Source organism: Lipotes vexillifer, unplaced genomic scaffold, assembly GCF_000442215.2.
Source record: "Lipotes vexillifer unplaced genomic scaffold, Lipotes_vexillifer_v1.1 scaffold71, whole genome shotgun sequence".
Lineage (NCBI taxonomy): Eukaryota > Metazoa > Chordata > Mammalia > Artiodactyla > Lipotidae > Lipotes > Lipotes vexillifer.
This window is the reverse complement of record NW_006793703.1, coordinates 3934400-3956559: the sequence shown is the minus strand read 5'-3', so window position 1 is coordinate 3956559 and position 22160 is coordinate 3934400. Positions and strand designations below refer to the sequence as shown.

Sequence of the window (22160 nt, the reverse complement as noted above, 5' to 3'; positions counted from 1 at the left end):
TTTTTTGCTGTCCCAACTCCATCTACTCATTTCCTACTTCATTTCTACACTTCTTTCACCTTATCAAATAGCTAAAGAAGATGTAAATGTATAGGGAGACCTCCGCATCTAAAAGTAAGGGAGTGCTGAATGCTTGAAGAATAATTTTGTGTATTTTTGTGAATCATCTTCATCATATTAAAAATGTCTCAAGTTTATATTTTCCTACTTTTAAAATCTAAAACACAGCTGGATGATTTCAGCTGCCATATATTTTTCTTCTGCCTCTTTATTATCTCAGTTTCTCAAATTTATGGCATAAGAGCATTACTGTCTAAAGATACTTTGATTTCATCAGTGAGACTGAAGAGTCATGGATTGGGGATAACAGGATCACTTGGGATTATCTAAGGTAATGATTTCAAAAGACTAAGAATAGTGTAAGACTATATTCCTTATTCTTTAAGGTTTTTTTGTTTGTTTGTTTGTTTTTCTGTAGTCTCAATATCTGTCACTGTTGGTTTTTTCAGGTAACTCACTCTAGTCGGGTGCTTATCTCTAATATAATACACTTTTCTTTTTAAATGACAGATTAATTTCCGATGTAAACCAACATTTCGAGAAGGGGGCTCAAGATCACTGAGAGAAGTAAGTATATCAGAGCTCTAGTTCAAATACCACCTTTTATTTCCCATTGATTCATTGGATTCATAGATATTCAGTAGGGATTTTAAAAAAATGAAGTCCATCTCCCTGTATTCCACATCAGTTTCTTTTCGATACATCAACACATACAAGCAATAAAATCCCCAAGTCTCTTCAGTGTGTGTCTACTGCCCTTTCTTATTCTCACAGAATGTATTGGGGAGCTAAGGTCTTATTGAATGGAACTAGAAAGTAACGGGAGGAGGAGGTGGTAGAATTGAAAAGATAAGAAGGAAATAGCATTTTATTGACTTTTGGTCCATTTTAATTCCTGGAAGAGGTGGCAACTAAACTGAGACCCAAAGGGATGATCTAAGTGAAGGGCGGGGGGTTAGCTAGGAGGTGAGTGACAGCCTTTGAGACAGAACACAGGCACACAAGCACAAAAGTGAGAGGATATATGAGGAAGGTGTGAGACCTGAGAGATAAACAGAGCTAGACCAGGAAGGCCCTTGTTAGCAAGGCTGCAAGTAGAATGTCTCATCATCATAGTAATTAGAGGGGGCATTAAACTGTTTTAAGCAGAATATATTATTCTGGCTACAGTGTGGAGGGAATGCCATATAATTCAAGCAATATTGGAAGCATGGAGAAAAAAATTGAGGAGCTGTTCTCCTAATCTAGGCAAGAGATAACGATGATCTGAACTGAGAGTAATACTGAGATGGAGAAAATTGGAGAATATGATTTTGAAGGAAACAGAATTGACAGGAGATAGTAATTGATTGGATTTTGGAGGCAAAGACAGAGGAGCTCAGAATAAACAAGGGTTCTTCTCTGAAAAAGCAATTAGATGTTGGCAAATGAGTTGCTCTGAGGATGGGGTAGGGAAGTAATGAGTTCAGTTGTAGAACTCTCAAGTTTGAGGCGTCTTGAGGCCCCAACTGGGGATGCCCAACAGAAAGCTGAGTGGGTAGACGAGTTTGGAGCTTATGAGGAAGATTGGGCGCTAGAGGTTAGACATTGGTGAATTGTCAGCATATCGAGATAGTAATTAAAGCTACGAGAATAGATGAATGAGTGGAATAGGAATAGAAGACGTCTGAGTACAGAGGTGTTAATGACAGTTAATGAAAAAAGACACTGTGAAGAAAAATGATCTCATTGTTACTGACTAATACAAGGAGATTGGGAGAAAATATGGAGAGAGAATAGGCTGGCGGTGGAGGTTTGGAGAGATATGAAAACATCAAGAGTTGTCCCTGTCAACTGTCCTCTCCCACTGTGCTTGTCTATTATGTCAGCAAGAGGAAAGTTATGGGTCATATGTAGGGTGAGGAAATCTAAGAAAAATGATAGGGTTGTTTTACCCTCCATGTCACCCAAGTGCACTGTAGTAATGGTCAGGAGATAACTCAGTGACAGCTCAGATGAAGGAGAAATTTTATTTAGGACAGTAGGAGCAACAGCTTTGAGTTTTTAAGATGGACTATATGAATTTCTAACCAGGGAATCCATATGTCTACCTTTGGTTCCCTGTCCTTTAATCTCTCTTTTTCTCTCTGGATAGATAATTGTAATTGTATGTGCAATTTTCTAATGCAAGGATTTTTGGGGTGTGTTTTCAGCAGCTGTTATTATTTCTCTTCCATGAAGCCAGACCCTTTATGAGTGTTTTCAGCACCTTCCCTTATCTTCATATCAAGGACTGGCTATTTCTTCCATTCCTACATTTTCAACTTCCCACCTTCCTTCTAGATTATTTCCATCATCATAAACATGCTCTGACAGCTCCCATCTTAAAAAACAAACAAACAAAAATAGTCCTTAACCACCAACTGTGTCTTAACTGCGGCTCTGATTCTCAGCGTTGTGTTCAGTGCTAAACTTCCAGAAAGTGTTAACTATGTTAATTGTTTCCAGCGTGTCCCCTCCAAGGCATTTTAACCTGTTCTGATCTGGTTTTTACTCTACCTGTTCACTGAAATTGCTTTTTTAATGTTGCCAGTATCTCCTTAATGCCAAATCCATTAGAATTTTTTCTGTTCTTATTCAGTCTTGCAAATGTGTTCAAACTACTCAGTATTTCATCCTCCTTGAAATGCTCTCCTGTCATGACATCTTTCCTAATGTTCCTCTTATTTCACTGGGTAGTCACTGCTCACTCCCTGGTATTCGTTGGGCTTAGTACTGGACCATGTTCTGCCTACTGTTGTTGGGAGAGCTCAACCAATCCCTTGGCTTTACATATCATGTCTGGGCTGACAACAGCTAGCTTTCCATTTCCAGCCCACACTTGGAGTTCCATTTGATATGCCCGCTGAATGTATCACAGTCATCTCAAAAATACATTACAAACTAAACTCTTTATTTCCATCACCATAAAAACAATTTTTTTCAATTCTTTTGTACCTCAGAAAATGAGATGACTATTGGCCCAGCTCCTCGATCGAGAAAATGGATGAGGGGGAGTCATAATGATTACTTTTTTCAGGTACTCCCCACAGCTAGTTCATTTGCCAGCCCTATCAATTTTATTCATAAAATATATTTCAAACCATCCATTTATCTCCATTTCTGTGTTCAGCGCCTTAGACTAAGACACCATGATCTCTCACTTTTGACCACTATAATAGGTTCTCCAGGATTCTTTCGTTTCCCCCTTCAATCCACCATGATTTAAGAGACTCATCTTTAAAAATGAACGTTGGATTATATCATTTTCCAACTTAAAACTCTTCAGTGGTTTCCATATCATTTAGAGGAAAACCATACCCTTGGCTTTGCATGAAAAGTCAAAAGTCCTGCAAAGGCTGGACCCAGCCTACCTCTTCCAACCCGTCAAGCTACCACATGGATTTTCTTTCAGTTCTTGAGTCATGCATCAAGATATTCCTCACCTTCTGATATTTGTGTGTTTCATTGCTGTACTGGAAATCTCTTTGCATGGCTAGCTGTTTCTTATAGTTAGACCTCAGTTCAAATATCAGCCCCTCAGAGGTCTTCCTTGATGACCACCTCTAAGTAGGTTAGTAGGTTGCACATTGTTCTTTATCAAAGCACCTTGTTCTACCCTTCAGAGCACTTTGTATGTCATAATTCGTTATTACTCATTTGCTCGTTTGTTGCCATCCTCCTATAGCGTAAGCTTTGGGGGATCACTCATGAAATTTGTCCCAACCTCATTGTACCAGGCAGGATGCAGAGGATGTGATCAATGAATATCTTTTGACTGATTGAATTTATAAAGGGGCTAATTTTTCCCCAAGTGTCTACGAACTCTTGGTCTAAGAGGACAGTTTGGAGGTGATACTTATGACAGATTATGACCCATGGAGATTCTTAATTAAGAGGCCTTAGGTAGTTTACTTAATGGAAATGAAAGAAGCAATCACTTTAGAATTAGTTTGACCTGGGTTCAAAGGACACCTCTGCTTCTTTTCCCCTCGATGGTGTCTCTAGGGCTGGGCTCGGGAACAGGGCTATTAATCACTGTCCCCTAGGCTTTGTGGGGTGCCTGATACCTGGAAATGTTTTAATGAATATTGTTTGGACTCCTCTAAGTTGAACCTTTCTGGCTGGACCTCAGTTTTCTTAGAGATAAGCTGCATGGATTGGGCTGTAATTGCTAAGATCCTTACAAAAGCTCTGTGAATAATACTATGAATTAAACTGGCTGTTTTTGAAAATAATTGAACAATTGTGTTATGCATTTCTGCTAACAGTACTGACTATAAACCCTGAAATAATGGATCACCGAGATTTTAACACCCATAAATAATAGCCCTTTCCTTACCCAGTATTTGAAGATGCTATATGAATAATTCAGATTATTGATGAACAATAAAAAGATGTTATGGTGTCAGCAGCCTTGCTTTGCTAGCTTAACAGCAGTGAATCAACACTCATATTTTCAGTGTGAAGATCCTGAGTCTAATTTCATTTCAATAATTTAGGAGATATAAATAATAGTCAAAAGGAAATAGTGTGAAAAATTTAAGTGCTTGGGAAAGAAGGATGATTCTACAGAAATGTTTTTTTTTCCCCCTAATTGATAAAGACAATGGATGATCCTCCAAAATGGTAACTACACAATTTAATTGTCAAAGAAATTAGGTTGAGAATTTCATTCTATTCAGCACACATTTATTGGCTTTTACTTTGTTCCAGCTATGTTTAAGCAGCAATAGAAGAAATTTATATCAGGCCTAAGAAGACCTCTGAATAGATGGATACTTGACATCTCAAATCAGGGCCATAGATTAGAGACAATTACTCAGTTTCTGTAGTACTGCTTTTGTTTGAGTTATTTTATCTGGGCCTTAATTTCCTACCTATTTCCTAGGAAGGATGGTATTAAAAATAGTTAACAACTTGCAGAGTCAAATATTTAAATAAAAATTTTAAAATGTTCTCTTTTATTCCTTAAATAAACTAAACTACATGGTATTATAAACCTGCTTACCAAATGATGTATGTTGCAGCAGAAATGATTCATTGTCAGTCTTATAATTTCTAAATAATTGTTGATTTGTGGAAACTGCTGGTTTAGTCTTTTGATTAGAGCTGTCACTAGCTAAATAATTCCATGAGTCAGCCATGATTTCTCATAGGTAATTGCATCAAATTCTTCCAATGTTTCCCTCCTTAAATTCTTAAATTGAGAGTCATTAGGTGATTTATAATCTCAATAAGCAGAGAATTTCTCTTAACATCAATGATACTGTTCATTCTCCCTCAGCTTCTGCTAAACTAACAGCAATTATAGTAAATTTTTCTATCTCTCATAATACTGCCTGACATTTTTATGTATTCAATATTTCCACTACTGACTGTCATTGAAATCATTTATTGAAGGAGCTTGAACCTGATCTCTCAGAGCAGAGGAGAGGCGCTGCAACACGGTGCTGCCAGCCTGCCTGGGTCTGAATCCTTGCTCTGTCCCTGACATTTGAAGTCGCCACTCTATAACTTAGTTTTGTCATCTGTAAAATGAGGACGATAATGATAATTCAAGTCAGACCCTCTGATAACATGCCCTATAATGATGTTAACTGTGATAGAGTACAACTAGCAGTTGGCTCCAGGCCTCCCCAGCCCTTATTCTTAAACAGGCAGTGGGCTAAAGTGCTTCTCACTTGAGTGGGTGGAAAGCTGGAGTGGTCCACTTCATCTGTGAACTAGAGAGATGGAGGGTCCAATATCATCATCCCCAGTAGAGTTTTTTCACTGACCTGAAGGTATGGACGCTGATAACTGAGCAGTTTTCTGGACTTGCAGCCATAGGCCCCCAAAATTGTTTATATTGATATTTAAGCTTGGACAGACAACTGCCATCAGTGGGGCACAGCCCAGTCTTCTGAGTTTGTGACAACCCAATGGCATCGCCCCAGTAACATGATTCATTTTCAGAAGAGAGCTCCAGCATCTTGGAGACCTGTTATGCCCGAAATTAACATCCTAGTTGCTTAATAATGAGGAGGTAGGAGTGGGCTCCAGTGTTGGGGGGCGGGGGGGTGCGTATGGCTTCCAGGGAGGAGCCAGGGGGATGGTAGGGGCACTAAACTGCAATTTATCAACCAATATAGAAATATTTCAATATTTTACCAACTCGGGGTTTTACTAGTTCTTATCAACTAAACAGCACCTATACTCATGAAAATTCTCATGAAAATTAAAATTATTATTACATGTAAGACATTTTAAAAAGTGCCTGACGGTGTTAGTAGTCAAGAAGTGTTAACTATTATTATTAGCTTCTTTCTGAGAACAATGTAAGAATTGTGTCCTTGTTTCATTAAACTGCCACAGTGCGAAAAGCAAGATAAAAACTAATTAGTGGGACCATTATGCTTTTTTATATCTTATTATAGTTAAAAGACCATTATTCCTCCAGGATCTTTGTTTAGTTTTAACTTAAATTGGTTTGACGTTACGAAGAGAAATAGAGGTGGCACTTTGGAATTGATAATGCTAATGCTTGTTAGAGGTATCTTTGTGACTCTGAATTTCATGCCTTGATATAACATCTTTTTTTCTCGACACTGATCTGTTTCCTGTGTCCCTCTGTACTTAGAACAATGCCTGGATAGTAGGCATTTGGTAAGTATTTGTTGAAAAACTGAATATATGGTAAAGGGCCCGTGAGCCATGGCCGCTGAGCCTGCGCGTCCGGAGCCTGTGCTCCGCAACGGGAGAGGCCACAACAGTGAGAGGCCCGTGTACTGCAAAAAAATAAAAATAAAAATAAATAAAAAATAAAGGGCCTATTTTAAAGGGAAAGTATGGATTGTGGCCTGACAATACGCATGTTAATTTCAGGTAAAGTATGTTTTCTCAGAAAAGGGCAGGAGAAAAACATTAGCAAATATTTCAGGTGTATTGGCCTAAGAGAGATGAGTTGTATGGAAGTTATTAGGGTTTACCTGTACCATTAGGCCTGAAGACCACCTTCTCTCTTGTAAAGTATCCCAACAGCTGGGGTGACGGGTGCTTCTATTTAGGAGGAAAAGGACCTTCCATGTTTCCTACAGCTTAAGCCAAGAATAGACCTTGGAAGCTGATCTCATTCAGGTTATCCAAGGACAGTTTAAATACAACCTCATTGCAGAATTCCGCGATATGCCCACATCTCTTGTCTTTGTCATCAATTTCCTTCAGCTTTTCTCTTCCTTCACTTTCGCTAGTGAAAAATTGTCACCACGTAAGTCCCGAATCAGGAGATCTGTTTCTTTCTGAGAATTTCATTTCTTTAAGTTCTTTCTGACTCAAATGTTTAGTACAGTGCCTGCCTGGCATTTATAAAGCATTAAATACATATTTGTTTAAAAAATCGGATGTCTTTGTCCTTCTCTCCTTCACCTTCTCATTTGTTTAAGGATATTTCTTTTACCTGCCTCAGTTACCCACCCTCCCCACCCCCCCGCCCCAGCTCAAGGTCACAAATCTGCACAATGTCTTACTAGACGGAAAGCAGAGTAACGGGAATTCATTATGGCCATTTGTTACCAGGAAGCCGCAGAGGGAGGGCATGATTAATGGTTTCTACAGATACGAAAGGTCACTGAGGATGGAGACTTGGCTTCATTTTCCCAAGTGGGTTCATGTTTATTGTTAAACAAATCACACATACACATATTTGTTTTTGTGCTTAGATGAGCTTAGATGGTTGTTCGCGGAAATCTTTATTCTTAAAACATTAAAAAAAAAAACTAACATTGGAGTTTGGGAATTGAAACATGTTTATTTACTTTTGTTTTCCCACAGAATTTTGTGCGTCATCACTGGGTACACAGGCGTCGGCAGGAGGGGAAATGTAAGCAGTGTGGTAAGGTAAGGGGCCTGCACCCCACGGTCATCGCAGGAGGCTCCTCAGGCCTTGGCAAGCACCCAAGGTAGATGAGTCCAGTCACCCGGACCCAGGGCTCAGGGCGTCCCTTCCTTTCCCAAAGGCCTCCCTTCTCTAGGTCCCCTTCCCTTAAGAGGTGTTTTATTTGTTCTAGAACTCACTCAGGAAGCAGTGGTCTCCATACAAGGAATTAGCACGTTTTAAGAGAGATGGATGGACTTTTACAGTGAATTTCATTGTGGATAGTTTAAAAAAAGAATACTTCCTATTTTGTTAAAACTCCCTCCTGAGGACTGCTGGCCCGTCATACTTCTTTGAACACCAACAGAAAACCAGTAGGTTGATGATACTACTCGTGTTGATATGTTATGGTTGAGCAGAACTGGGTAGAGGACAACATGGAAGCAAGAAATGTGTTGCTCTCTTGGGATATTATCCAATTCCTGGAAAGAGATGCCTTTCTCATATGTGGTGATTTATGTCTACTCTCTAAGTATGACTGGCTACAGGCCCCTCAGGGTGCAGGGACACTTGGAAGAGTGAGGTGGGGATCTGACAGCTGCATGCTCTGTAGATTCCAGATTTGGATTTGGATTATGGCTTTTTCAATGTACAAAGATCTACTTTAGGAATGAAAGGATCCTCAGAGAAAGTTAAACTGGTGGTAAATCCTACTACAAAGATTTTTTTTTTTAATTTACATAGACGTAAGCTGGTCTCAATAAAGCAAAGTTTTGGTTTGGTAGAGAGCAAGATAATTTGGGAGAGTATATTCCTCATCAATTCATTTCTAATTTGTTTATTTATTCATGTGACTCTTTTGGGTCAAGCACTAGGGTGAGCTGACCAGTATGGCATTTTTGACAATAGAGGGAGGCAAGGAAGTTTTGGCTGCCTGAGTAGTGTTGAGGGTGAGCGAGACATGGAAAAAGTTTGATTAATGTTGCTGTTTTCCCAGTGCCTGAAAGGGAAATATGCTGTAGCCATTGGTTACCAAGCTCTTCTTTGGAAGGTGGCACACTTTAGTCTCAAGGGTATGGGCCTCCATTATAACTGGTATTATCTCCTCCAGTTCAACACAGTGACTCTCAGCTGGTTCCTTTCTAGCCTGGAAAGAGGACAGGCAAAAGAGATGAAAAGGGGGAGGAGGTAAAAAGAGGAGGAGGGAGGGAGAGAGAGAGGAGGAGCTGAAAGTTGCTTACCAGCCATTTTACACGGCTGGGAAAAAGGAGGTCAGCCCTCTACCCTCACATGACCTTCCTTCGCTGGCTCCGTCTACTCCTTCCCTGTCTGCTGTTGCCCTAGGGCTTATGGATTTTCTCTTACTTAGTGGATTGTAGACCGTCTACAACTTTCCCATAAGAATGTGTGCATGTGTATGCGCAAGAGAGAAGAAACAGGTAGGAATGGCCAATTTTGAGGTCAGAGATGTGGACAGTAGGAAGGATCTGGATGAACAGGTTCTTCACTTTGGAGAAAATATCTTCACTGGACAACCTAGTAGCTGGCACCACCTCAGCAACTTTCAAGCCCTAATAGATTTGGAGGAATTTTATTAAAAGAAAATCAATAAGCATTATATAACTTGTGACAAGTATTCCCTAGCGTCGTATTTCACTCCCTATTCTGGCTTGTCTTCTGTTGGCGTGGTCAACCGAAGGGGAAGAACTGGACAGCCTGCACTCTGAGTTGCTGTGACCATGTCTCTCTTCCAGTCCAGTGTCCCCAGGCAGGCATCTCAGTCGCTGCTCATCACAGCCCTCCGCAGGGAAATCTGTGAGCCCAGCTCTTCATGTAAAGTTCCCATAATGTTGAATTGTTATATTCATGTCCTGTGTTTATAATCCAGCTGCTTATGGATTCTCAGAGACTTAAGCAATTGTGGCATATGATGGTCTTAAACCTGTGTCTCCTTGCTGGATAATAAATAACCCTTCTTTGGAGCCTGGCTTCTCCCCTGGATTAGAGGAAGACTAGTGAGTGACTCTCTTTCCATTTGCAGATTAAGGGATTGAAGATTAATTTCAGACTTTGGTGCTATGCATAGTTTTCATCAGTACAGTTGGTTGTACATTCTTACATATCCAGAGATTTCTAAACCATTCCACACACACACACACACACACACACTTCTATACAATTATTCCATAATTTATCCATTGGGATGGGGTAAAAAATACTTTACTTAGCAAAAAAAAAAATGTTTAAACTAGTTTTGAAAACTAGTTTGAAAGGTTTGGAAAACTTTTGGGGTTATTAGTGAGTGTTTGTGGTTAAGAGTACTTGTGGTTTCACTTTCTACTTTTTAGGATCAACAGTAAATATTTGAGACTAATTAGCGACTAATTTTCTCTCAAGCCTTGAATATGCGTTTGGCTGAGTATGTGTGTCATATAATGAATATCAGATGAGACGGCTCATGATTCAATCGCTCAGTTGCTTTAACATTCACTGACTACCAGGCTGCCACGTTTATGACCATCATGTAGTTTTACGTTGTTTTCGTTCATAGTCCTACATTACGAAAGTGTTAAGGTCCAGGCAGAAAAGAGCTGTCACACTCAAATTATGTAATTTGATAAGTGTTTAATAAAGAGAATATTTAAAATGTGTGAGCAGAAAAGAAACTACAAGAGATAGTGAAAAACTCGAGGCTAGTAACAGCAGGGATCTGTGGTCAAGCCAAGTCTAAAAGGGTCATGAGACTTAGCCAGCCTGAGGTGATCTACCAGCTGGGGGAATAAATATCCCAACTTCACTCACCTTCAGTCTCCAGTGGCCAAACCCAGTAGAAACCAGAGCACAAGGGACATTGTTGAGGCAATCCATAAAAGTTAACTTTTTACAACAGGACACAGGGTAGAGAAAGATGGAGAGTGGATCCAGAGGGACAATGGGATTGATCCAGCCCATATTTAGTGTAAATCTATACTCGGCCAATGGTTAAAAGCAAGCTGCATACTTAATTCTGCAAACATACCTCTTTACTGATCTTCACCACATCTACACATTGCATTCATTCAATCAAGATTTATTCAACACTGAGTTATCCCTAGTAGTACTTAAAAAAAATCAATATGCAAAGAAAAAAGATAATCATGATTATAGCTAATTTGACCTTTTATTTTTAAAGGAACCATCCAAACCCAGCAGTATGGCAGTTGTGGAAATATGCTTGTCAATTACAACTTGAAATTTTATCTTTTATTTCTTCATTTGGAAACATATATAAAAGTTATAAAATAAACAAGCTAATTTTTTAAAACTTAAAAATTTTAAATTTCAAACATCAAATCATGAAAGCAGTTTTTAACACAACAATACATAGTCTAACTTTGGTCTACATTTCTGATGTCTTCCAATTTCCTAACCAAACATGCCACATAATTATGAATTATTCATCTATAAATTATATGTACTTTCATATATAATTAAAGTAAATTAAATTGCAGGTAGCACTAATTAAAGGGGAAAATGTCAGAACTACTCTTTATTGTAATGAATATTGTTAAAAATGAATTTAAAATGAACTTGTGCAATAATTGAAATATACCCATCTAAAGGAAGTATCTTTAATGGCATTTTTGTATTGCAAAAATGACACAAATGGTTTAAGACATTCCATGGGGGTGTGGTTGAGATATGGATGAATAGTGAAAGGGATTAGAGTCTAAAAATAATGGAAAGTACTGACCTGGAGCTTTGGGGGATGTTTCCTTCAGTAAAGAAGCACCATTCTTTACTGGTTTAAAAATGTGTGAGCCCTGGAGGTCAGCTCTCAAGAGGCCCTGCAGAGTTAGGAACAAGGAAAGGAAGTTCAAGGGTGAGGATCCATTCACTAGTTAGGCAGGTTTGGTTATTCGCCTGTCTATGTGTTTGTCCAGATGCCATTAGCCTCAGGAGGATTGTTGAGAATGTAAAGTAGGTAATACAACAAGTCCAAAGAAATCTAGCCTCTCCATGGAGCCTGTGCCCACATAGCTGCTGGAAGCCTGGCTTTTCTTTCTGTCCTTGGCTGAGTATCAAGGAAGGAGATAAGTGCAGCTACCATTCTATTCCCTGCTTCTATGCATTTGACTCTGTTAGATTCCTCATATAAATGGTATCATACATGATGTAGTATTTGTCTTCCTGTCTGGCTTATTTTACTGAGCATAATGTCTTCCCAATTCACCTGGGGAAGGGGAAATGGAGAGGTACAAAGGGTACAAAGTTTCAGTTATGCAAGATGAATGAGTCTTTGAGGTCTACAGCATAGTGCTTGTAGTTAACAATACCATATTGAATACTTGAAAATTTTCTAAGAGGGTAGATATTATATTAAGTGTTCTTATCACAAAAGATAATAGTAACCAAGGAGGGCAGGAGGAAACTTTTCAAGGTGATGGATATGTTTACGGCATAGATTGTGATGATGGTTTCACAGGTGTATACTTGTTTCCAGACTCATCAAGTTGTACACATTAAATATGTACAGCTTTTTTGTATGTCATTCATACTTCAAAGTGGTTTGTAAAAAGGGGGGATAGGGGCTGAGGGCTCGGAAGCAGAGTGTTCCTTGCTGTGGTCTCCAAGTGGCTAAGTCACTCAGTTCTCACCTATAGAGATGTTTTGCTACTGCCACTGCTTCCCTAGTCTTTGGCATGGCCGGTGTCCTAGTAGTTACAGCTAATGTGATGCTCTAGTCACTCTGGTCCCTAATGCCCTTTCTTCAGAAAAGGCTTCACAAGAGAAGGCACGAGGATTGTGCAGAAGGAGGAGTTGGACTGCAGTGCAACTCCAACAAAGGCCTCAGCCAATCCCATAAGGATCTGGAAAAGCCCCTCAGAGTTGCCCTGCCTTGACCAGCCATTGGATGTGGGCTGTCCTTGGCCAAGGTGACTCTTTTAGGCTTAGGGCAATGCTTAAGGATGGAAAGGTGACTCCTTGGAAAGCCATCAGCCTCCAGCACTCCTGTCAACTGGGAGAATGAGCTGAGCGCCTCAGGCCCGCAGCAGAGTTTTCTGGGTGGAACATCAGCATCTACTACAGTCCGTCCCTTGTGCTTCTCAGAGTCACTTGCTTCATAAAATACATGTTCGGAAAAGTTCCTCCGGGATTCAGGTTGGTCTGACTTCCTGGGGAAACATTTAAGAGGAAGGTTATTGGGATACACTACAGCCCTGTCTCTGGCAGCTGGTCTTAAGTCTGCAACTGATGTTCATCATCTCCTTCCTCAACCACTCTTTCTGTAGTCACCTCACGCTCAGTTAACTCTTCTTGTCCAGGTGATCACCTGTTTGGGCTGTTGTAACAGAATACCCTCGATTGGGTAGCCTAAAAACAACAGAATCTTATTTCTCAGTCTGGAGGCTAGGAGTCCAAAGTTGAGATGCTGGCAGATTCGGTTTCTGGCGAGAGCTTACTTCTTTTTCATAGGTGACCATCTTCTCGCTGAGTTCTCACATGGTAAAAGGGACAAGGGAGCTATAAAAGTCTATTCTATAAGGACACTAATCCCGTCATGAGGGCTCCACTGTCATGACCTAATCACCCTCTAAAGACCCCACCTCCACATACCAGCATATTGGGGATTAGGTTTCAACATATGAATTTTGAGGGGACACAAGCATTCAGTCTCTAGCAGTGACCTACTTGGTGGAGTGACCAAGACCCTTACCCTACGCAGTCTGATCCCCTGGTCTTGGCTGTTGCACTTATCTATTGACCATCAAAAGTTTTCAAAGAATTAGAAAGGATGCCCCAGTGGATAATCTGGGTGCCAGATATTTTCTTACTGCCTCCATTGTCAAATAACTCTCCCCCACCTAATGATCAGGATCAAGATGGTGACGCCTTCCTGTGCCTGCTAGTCTCTTGACACAAAGATGCCAAAGTAACTTGGTGCAGTGGTAGTTTAAGGTTTAAGGTCCTCCTGTTATCCATGGTGGAGATATTCCCCATCTGGTATTCAGACTCTCAGAGCCCAGAGTTGTGGAGAAAGGAAGCACAAATTCCCCAAGTGGGCCAGTGGGAGTGATAGTAGGCAGGGCTCCTCCTCCTCTCACTCCTTGGTCTCTGCACCCATGTATTTTACCATGGAAACACAGCCCCATTAAATGATCATGAGTTTGGTCCATATACTGAGACTAGAGGATGGTGCTCATAGGATACCATCTCAAAGCTGAAGCCCATGTCACATCTTCAAAAGACCTTTCCATCTCTCAGTCAAGCCTGTAGCTTCTTGGTGGTGTGGGATGTGGTAGGACTTATGTATCTTATGGCCATATGCCCACTCCTGAACCTCCATTTCAAGAATACAAAAATGTATTCTTTGGTCTGAAAGTGTTGTATAAGATCCTGTGTTGGTGGGTCAAACACCCAGTAAGCCCTTGCTTAGTAGTGCTGACTGAGGCCCTGCAGAAGGAAAAGGTAAACCCATACCTACAATATGTGTTGATTCTGGTCAAGGTGACTTGCTCCCACTTCCAGAGTGGAAGGAGTTTAGTGTAGTCAATTTGCCACCAAGCATCTGGTGGTTCCCTTTCAGGGTTGGTGCCATATTGAGTGTTCAGCTTTGGTATCTTTGGCTGGCAGGCTAGACAGTCAGCAGTGATAGTAGCAGTGGTGGTAGTGGAAGTCCATGCTGCTGGACCCTGCCGTAGCATTCATCACTGCCATCACGGCTACTCCACTTCTGAGCCCATAGTGCTATGGATAGCTCATGACAACGTGTGGAGTCTGAGTTGTTATATCTAAGTTTTTAGTTCTTATACCGTGAATGCTTTCTAGTGGGCATTAATGTGCAGTACAGTGATCTTCACTTTATGTTCATCCATGTGCCTCTTCCCCTGATCTCCTCTTTCCTTCCAGGGCCCTGATCAACTAGCCAAGTCATTCAACACTATCTGTAAGTCATTATATATTCTTATATCAGGCTACTTATCTTTTCACAGAAAGTGGGGGACCAGCTGCTCTTCCTGAAGTTATGTCCCTTGGGAGGATTTCTTCTCACTTCTGTCCCTCAGGACAACTCCTGAGTAGGCTTTAGTGAAGTAGCAGTTTACTTTTGGCTTTTGGACTCTTGTGCCAAGTTGACCCATCCATGAACCTATCACAGCTTTTTCCTTCTCTTTCAGATGGTCATAAGGGATCCCCATATTTCTATAGGTGTGAGTTGAATGAGAGGCCTAGTATTATAACAGTGGATAATATGGGGAGTCTGAGCTACTTACTCATGTGCCTTACTTGTGTTCTTTGGTACTGCTGGTGCCAGATCCCATATGTTCCCATTTTAATGTAACAGTGAATTGCAGCTGGGCCCACACAACTTTATGACTTAGGGATCTGACAGAACCCAGCTCATGACTACCTGGTGATTCAGGTATTCCTCCACCATAACATAGTAACATACCAGGTGCTGTTTTTGAAAGATATACAAATCTCTCCTACAGATGGCACGACCTCATTTCAGAATCCTAGAGTCTATGTTGTAATTCTCCTATTGATGCTTGTCATAAACTCTATAGTGCCTCTTTTCTCCTACCCAGTGCCTCTAATAGCATGGGGCCTGCTGCAAGTGTCAGGGCCTACTTTCACTGAAGACTGGACCCACTGCAGAGTTGTTTCATGTTCTGTGCTCTACTCTAAGCTGGCAGCATTTAATATCATCCAATAAACTGATTGAGGCAGTATTCCTAAGTGTGGAATATACTGCCTCAGAATTCAAAGAGACCTACAGAGTACCATGCTTCATTCTTAGTGGTTAAAATTGTGAAATGCAATAATTTGTCCTTTAGACTGGGCAGGATATTCTAGCACGCCCTGGCCCACTAAACCCTAGAAGCTTCATTGATGTGTGGGACCTGATTCTTCATAGGGCTTATCTCTCCACCTTCTGTCTCACCAAAACCTCCAATATACTTGCCACTTCTTGCTCATCCACCTTAATATGATACCTTTATATGGTGGACCAAGTGGTATTCTTCAGAATGTTCATATGGTTCAGGTTACTTTGCACTATATTTGGATAAGATTCAGAAGAGTTAAAAGCCCTGGCACAAGGCTGTAAAAGTACACTGTTAACCCTAACAAGTGAATGCACATGGTTTTTGATTCTCCTTTCAGAGAGGGAAGGAAAATAATTCATTTGCTAAATCAACGACCATAGGTCATATACTCAAGGCCAAAAGATCCCAAATTTGACACAGTAGCTACAATTAGAGTATACTGGGTTGCATCTGTGGTAGTCCAGCATTATTCTCCACTATAATATCTGGTTTTGTAGGAGCCCAGCTGGTGAATTAAATGGGGATATTTTGGGGAACACCACCGCTGCCTCCTTTAGTCTTTAAGGGTGGCACATAAAGAGTTAATAATTTTTAAAAATAAACACAGTAACATTATCATAACATACAAAATTAATCATTTAATACCTATTACTTCTGAGAATGTGACATTGGTTTTGATTTAGATACGACTGGGAGGGTGGTTGAGTGTTTCACTTGGGCTTTCTTACTATGCCAGCACTTACGCAACAGGGCAAGAAACCCGTATTGGAGTTCTGCCAAACTCCCAGCATGTTCAGTTATAAAATTAGGGACCAGGGGAAATAACCCAGCTGGGTTTGTGGAGACAGTAGACTCTCTATAAACCATCCCTGAGCCAGGACTCCTTTTTTTAGACTGGACCTCATACATCCCTACTCTAGCAGGGGACCATGATCCTGCTTCGTACACCAGTGCTTGGGTATACATGTGGACCTGGACTCTTGCCCAACAGTCTTTAAAATATTTGGACATTTCTTTCTCCCCACTGTACAACTACCTAAGTAAATGGACCAAGGAGATCCTTTTAGATAGAATCTGGGGAAATGTTGCCGTAGACTCTTGCTATGATGTTGCAGGATTCTCCTGGGAACTTGCCCTTTGGGTTCTATCTTTGAAAACTTCCTTTAGTCCAGAAATGGGGCAAAATATCATGACCCTTTATTGGAGCATTTGCCCTCATATTTCTTGATCCTCCATTCTTGATTTCTTTTTATTTTATCGATTAATACGTCTTTCATCTGATGATCTGTCTTGCCTCTGGGAGGTCCTGCTGTATTAACCATTTGGTCAAGCCCCCATGGCAGGAACTTCAGTCTTGCAGTAATTGCACCCACCTTGCTTTAATGGTTAAGTGCTGCCACATGTCCCTTATTATTTTGGAACTTTGTAATACTAATTGGTATCAAGAGTGCTCACTCTGTAGGATTTCCTACCATCAGGCCTAACCTACAGAGAGGAGAGCTTCTCAACGATGATGACACCCTTCTCACCAGCACATTTCTTATAGTTTTGGTAAATGGAATATCCTTTAGGCCCTCTTGCAGGACAGAGTCAACTGATGGGTTTTCCAGCTGTCCCTGGCATGCCACAGCAACTCTAACTTGCCCATTTCTGTGAGATTTTGATTGTTTCTTCCTCTATCACAGCAGTTCTGGCATTGCTACTTCACTTAACACAGTCTGTTTTTTTTGTTCAAGTTTTCTAACGCCATTCTAGTATTAGTGTTTGTCGTAGTGTTAGCACCATCTTCTGGGGTTCCCGATAATGTGTTAAATTCTCTGTTGTAGATGAGTGCTCTGACATTGAGAAACCCTCTTTTATCCAGCTTTAAGTCCTGCCCCCTTTGTCCTGCACTCTCAGGAGCCAGTCCCATACACACTTTCCCATTCCTGCCAGTACATATTGGTTAGGTCATACGGCTAGATCTTTTGAGATGCAGTCCTTTTTCTCTCTGAGCGGCCTCTGCACGTTCCTGGCTGGGTGCATTGGTGTGAAAAGATTATTAGGTCATCTGAGATACTACCAGGAAGAGTAGATCTAACACTAGGATGTCATTTGAAACTTGAACAAACAGACAAAAAAACACCAAGAAACCAGTTCATGTTAAGTGGAGTAGGGATGCCAGAATTGCTGTGATAGAAGAAGCAGAAATTAAAATCTCACAGAAGTAGGCCTGCTAGAGTTGCTATATTAGGGACAGCTGGAAAACCCATCAGTTGACTATTAAAATCCCAAGTGAAATCAAAACTGTTGCTAGGTAGCAGAATCTTTTCTTTCTCTAAGGCATGCATTATCTGGTGATATTCCTTTGACATAAATTCATGAAGCCAGGAGGGACACAATCAGAGAAATTTTGGCAAATTTTCTAAGTCTTTTTCTCAGTTTTCTGGGGGCTGTTATAGCAAAACAGTCTAAGTTTGAACAAAAAGAAAGTGTAATTAGTTTTACCAGTGAAAGTGCATTTTCCTCAGTTAAGAGTGGAGAGTACAGCCAGTTATTTCCTGGAATGTCATACTGTCAGCAAGATTATAGATTATATGGCTTCTCTGAATATCTGTAATGATTTTTAGCTGGTAACTGTGGTAACATCAACTTAAAAAAAATAGTTTTTTGTTAAAAACAAATTTTCCAAAAGACAACCTTCTTGGTGAATACTATCAGCGTTAAAATTATACTTTTTATTGGGAAGGTTTTCAATTATGGGGCAGTCAGAGATGGACATTAATTTTCATGGAAGACCGTCATTATAATTGTAGCTGGTTGTGTCATTAGGTCAATATTTTCATGTAAGGAACTTCCCTGGTATTCTAGGACAAAGATATAAACCCAACAGTTAAAGTTTTGTATGCACTTTTGGCCATATTGAATATAAGTATCTGAATACAGCATTTTTATCCTAGAATCAGAAGGGTGATAAAAATATGAAACATAAACATCACAGTTAAAATAGTTAACACTTAAATTGAAATGTAAACCAGTGACTATTGTTATAGGCTTAATTTCAATTGTACATTAATTGCAAGCTTAAGCCATTGACTTCCGTGAAGTCATCTGCCTCTGATGACAATGTTCTGGACATCACGTCTTAGGCTCTTCATACAGTCTGACAAGTCTGTGGTAACAGTGTTAACTTATGCTGAGAATCCTGTGCCCTGAATTTTGCTTTTCCCAGCACCGCTCTCTGCAGGAGACTCAATTTATGACCTATAGCTTATAGCAGGGGCTGTCAGATAAATTAATGGAAAAAGCAGAAACTATCTGAAGATAATAAGACTGACTGGCTGGGGTTAATAAATCGTAATTACCAACATTAGAATGGAAGGACGCAGAGGCTCTATTGAGGAATAATAAAATGTCAATCTATGTGCTTGAGTCAGTGATTACCCTTGACGGAGGGCATATTATGGACAATAAGGGCATCGATAAACTTTCAGAGCTCTTAATTAATGCCATAAAGTATATTATAGTTAAACCCAATGGACAAGAATTTAGCTTTTTCAATGATAATTCTAATAAAGTAACTGTAGATTCACATAATTTGCAGCACTGTCAGAAGTTATAAAAAATTGGTCACCATGATTCAATTTATAAAGATATTGTTTATTTTCATTCAATTTTAATTCAGTGTATGTTTACATTTTGAAAATCTTGAGTGTTTATAAAAATTTTAGCTCAAAACCAGTAAAATCAGTATAGGAAGTTTTAGGAAGTTCAGGTAAATTAGATTTTCTATGAGTAAATGAACCCTAATCTTGCATAAACTACAGTATTAATGGTACCATTTTTACACTGTGATAAAGCCAAGAAAAAGGCATATTATAAAATTAGCCTAATATCCAGTGATTCGCATTGCCAGGCAAGGGTACACCTATCTGTGGAAAACTGGGCTGAATAGTTTGTTGACGGGAAAAAGTCAACAATTTGCAGGTACAAGGAAAGAGATGGATGGTGACTTTGCTAATTAAAGATTGAAGTTTGAGCTCTGGATAGGACAGAATTAGTCCATAAGTCTGTAGATCATGGGTTAAAACAGGTGCCATTTTTTATTAGTCAGAAAAAAGTTTTCAATTAGGTCAGTGTGAGTTTGCATGTGGGTCACTCAAAGGTCAAACAAATGTCATTTTCTATTGGTTAGAAAAAAGTTTTCAATTAGGTTGATTGATGTGGCTCTGCACCTAGGTCACTCAAAGGTCTTAGCTACTCAGCAGCTTCAGCTGGTCAAACCCTGAAACGTCATCACTGGTTGTCAGCTTTCGCTGCTTAAAAGCAGTTGCATGGGAACGGCACAACCAGTTTGCGATGGGCTCCGATTGGAAAAATTTCCTTTTACGTTGTGAGTATCAAATTGCTGTGGTATTTTTATCCCACTGGATAAGTTTACAAAAGTGCTATAATAGTTTTATTTTAAAGTTTTCTAGAAATAATGAACTTTGCATCTAAATAAATGTGGGATGAACATTTTAGATATTAAATATACAATGTGTAAAAGTGTATACATTTTTCAAAAATGAAAGGGAGTATTTGAGCAAAAATGAAGTTCTCTGTGTTAAGATAGATATTAATTTAGTCTTATAATTCCCTTGAGTTTGCCTTTTGTAATACTTTGTGAGCTTTGAATATGCAAGTGGATATGGAGAGGCTTATTTTGTTGGTGATGGTTAAAGTTTTGGAGGCAAGAGCAGTGTCAACTCTTGGATTGGATCAAATCAAACAGGGAGTCAGGCTACAGTCAGGAAATTCCCTCACTCAAACCTCAATTAAATACGTAAGCAATAAAATAGTTTGTTTCAAGTAAAGCCCTTTTTCCTGGTTTTAGCCAAGGCTGTTAAACTGAGTGCTATTTGGTATATGCCCTAGATTGCACAAGAGAAAGTGGCAACAAAGCCAAAATAGCCCTTAAAAACCAGAGTCAGCTGAAATTCAGTTAGGGCATCTGTCAGTACCATAATATCAGATTTGGGCCAGAATTTAAAAATGGGTAATTAGGAATCTGGCTCTTTTTGCTGTGCTGAGATCCCAGCCAAAACCTCCCCGTTGCAGGTGGTCTGTAGGAACTTGGTGCCTGAAGGCTCCAATGTGGTTCCATTTATGTCTTTATGTTAGATAGTAATCGTGAAGCCATGGCCACTGTGACTCTGCTGGACTAGAGAATCCAAAACAAAGCATAGAGCTGGTTATACCAGGCTCATTTCCAAGGGATCCATCACAGTTCTGCATAAGCACAGTGCCCAGTGCCCCAGTTGTGGCTGGCCTTGTTGTTTGTTTCTAGTTTCAGCCTGGCTGTCAGGGCTACACTGAACTGTATCTATTTCTCCTTGAAGTCAGAAGGCCGATAATCGATAGAGGGATGGGCTAATGCTCTCACTCTGTACCACTGAATAGAGTATTGCTAACTAATCACACGTGGCACACTAGAGGACTTTGTCAGCAAGGGATTGGAAGAGGTTCCAGCAATAAATGGACTCCTTCACTTATGTGTACTGTGTTATAAAGAACTTTTCGAATGCATTGCCTCATTTGATGCTTAAAACTACTCAGGCGTTGGAGAGGTTTGTATTTTTATTACCATTTCCAGGTGAAGGGAGAAAGCGGAAAGGATTAAGTGGTTTGCCTAGCATGTTTGCTGTTTAGAGCGGTTGGACGAGAGCAGAGTGAGGGGGCATATTTTCAGGTGGTTTGGGTTAGGTTTTTAAAGTCTGGATAGCATGAAGTTTGTAGTTGGGTTACCGTGTGGTAGCACTGACGTTCTTGTTCAATTAATCAGAATATTCACGCCATGCCTGTGATGTTCAAAGAACTATGCTAAGCTGTAGAGCTCTATTAAGAAATATTATAAGGACTTCTCTCAAAGAGCTTGTAATTCCATTGGCGAGAGAACACATGTGCACATAAAATAACCAGCAACTTAGGGCAGCTGTTCATTGATGCCAAGGGGAGATACAGGTGGTGAGGCCTGTAGGGTTAGGAGGAGAGGTTACAGTGAATTGAGGTGATCTTGGAACATTTTCTTTTTAGATTTTGTAGTGGAAGTTAAAATTCAGATGCTGTATATGAAATAGTGGTAGGCACTCTAAATGGTGGGTTGGGAATTTAAAAAAACAGCAAAAAATGGTAAAATGGGCAAAAATGGAAACATAAAAGAATAAAGCATGTTGTAGAATATAATTAATCCCATCTCGCTATAGACAGGAATTTATAATGGCTGAGAGTGGGAGATTGCTGTAGAAAAATTGGCTGAGAAGATTATGGATGGTGCTGAATGTCAGTATGAATAGTTTGTTCTGTAATCTCGGGGAAAGAAATAGTCATTTGAGTATTTAAGAGTGAGGCTGATGTTAAAAACAACAACAACAACAGCATTTTCCCTGGTGTCATGGCCC

At 40.0% G+C, this 22160-nt stretch overlaps 1 protein-coding gene across 1 annotated transcript in view; it reads left to right on the top strand.

Annotated features, from left to right (window-relative positions):
• The window catches only part of DGKI (diacylglycerol kinase iota), a 467563-nt gene that overhangs the window by 210960 nt on the left and 234443 nt on the right, over positions 1 to 22160 (top strand). Inside the window, 2 exon segments of the mRNA XM_007466658.1 lie at positions 571 to 627; positions 7891 to 7956. Coding sequence (XP_007466720.1) covers positions 571 to 627; positions 7891 to 7956 — 123 coding nt within the window.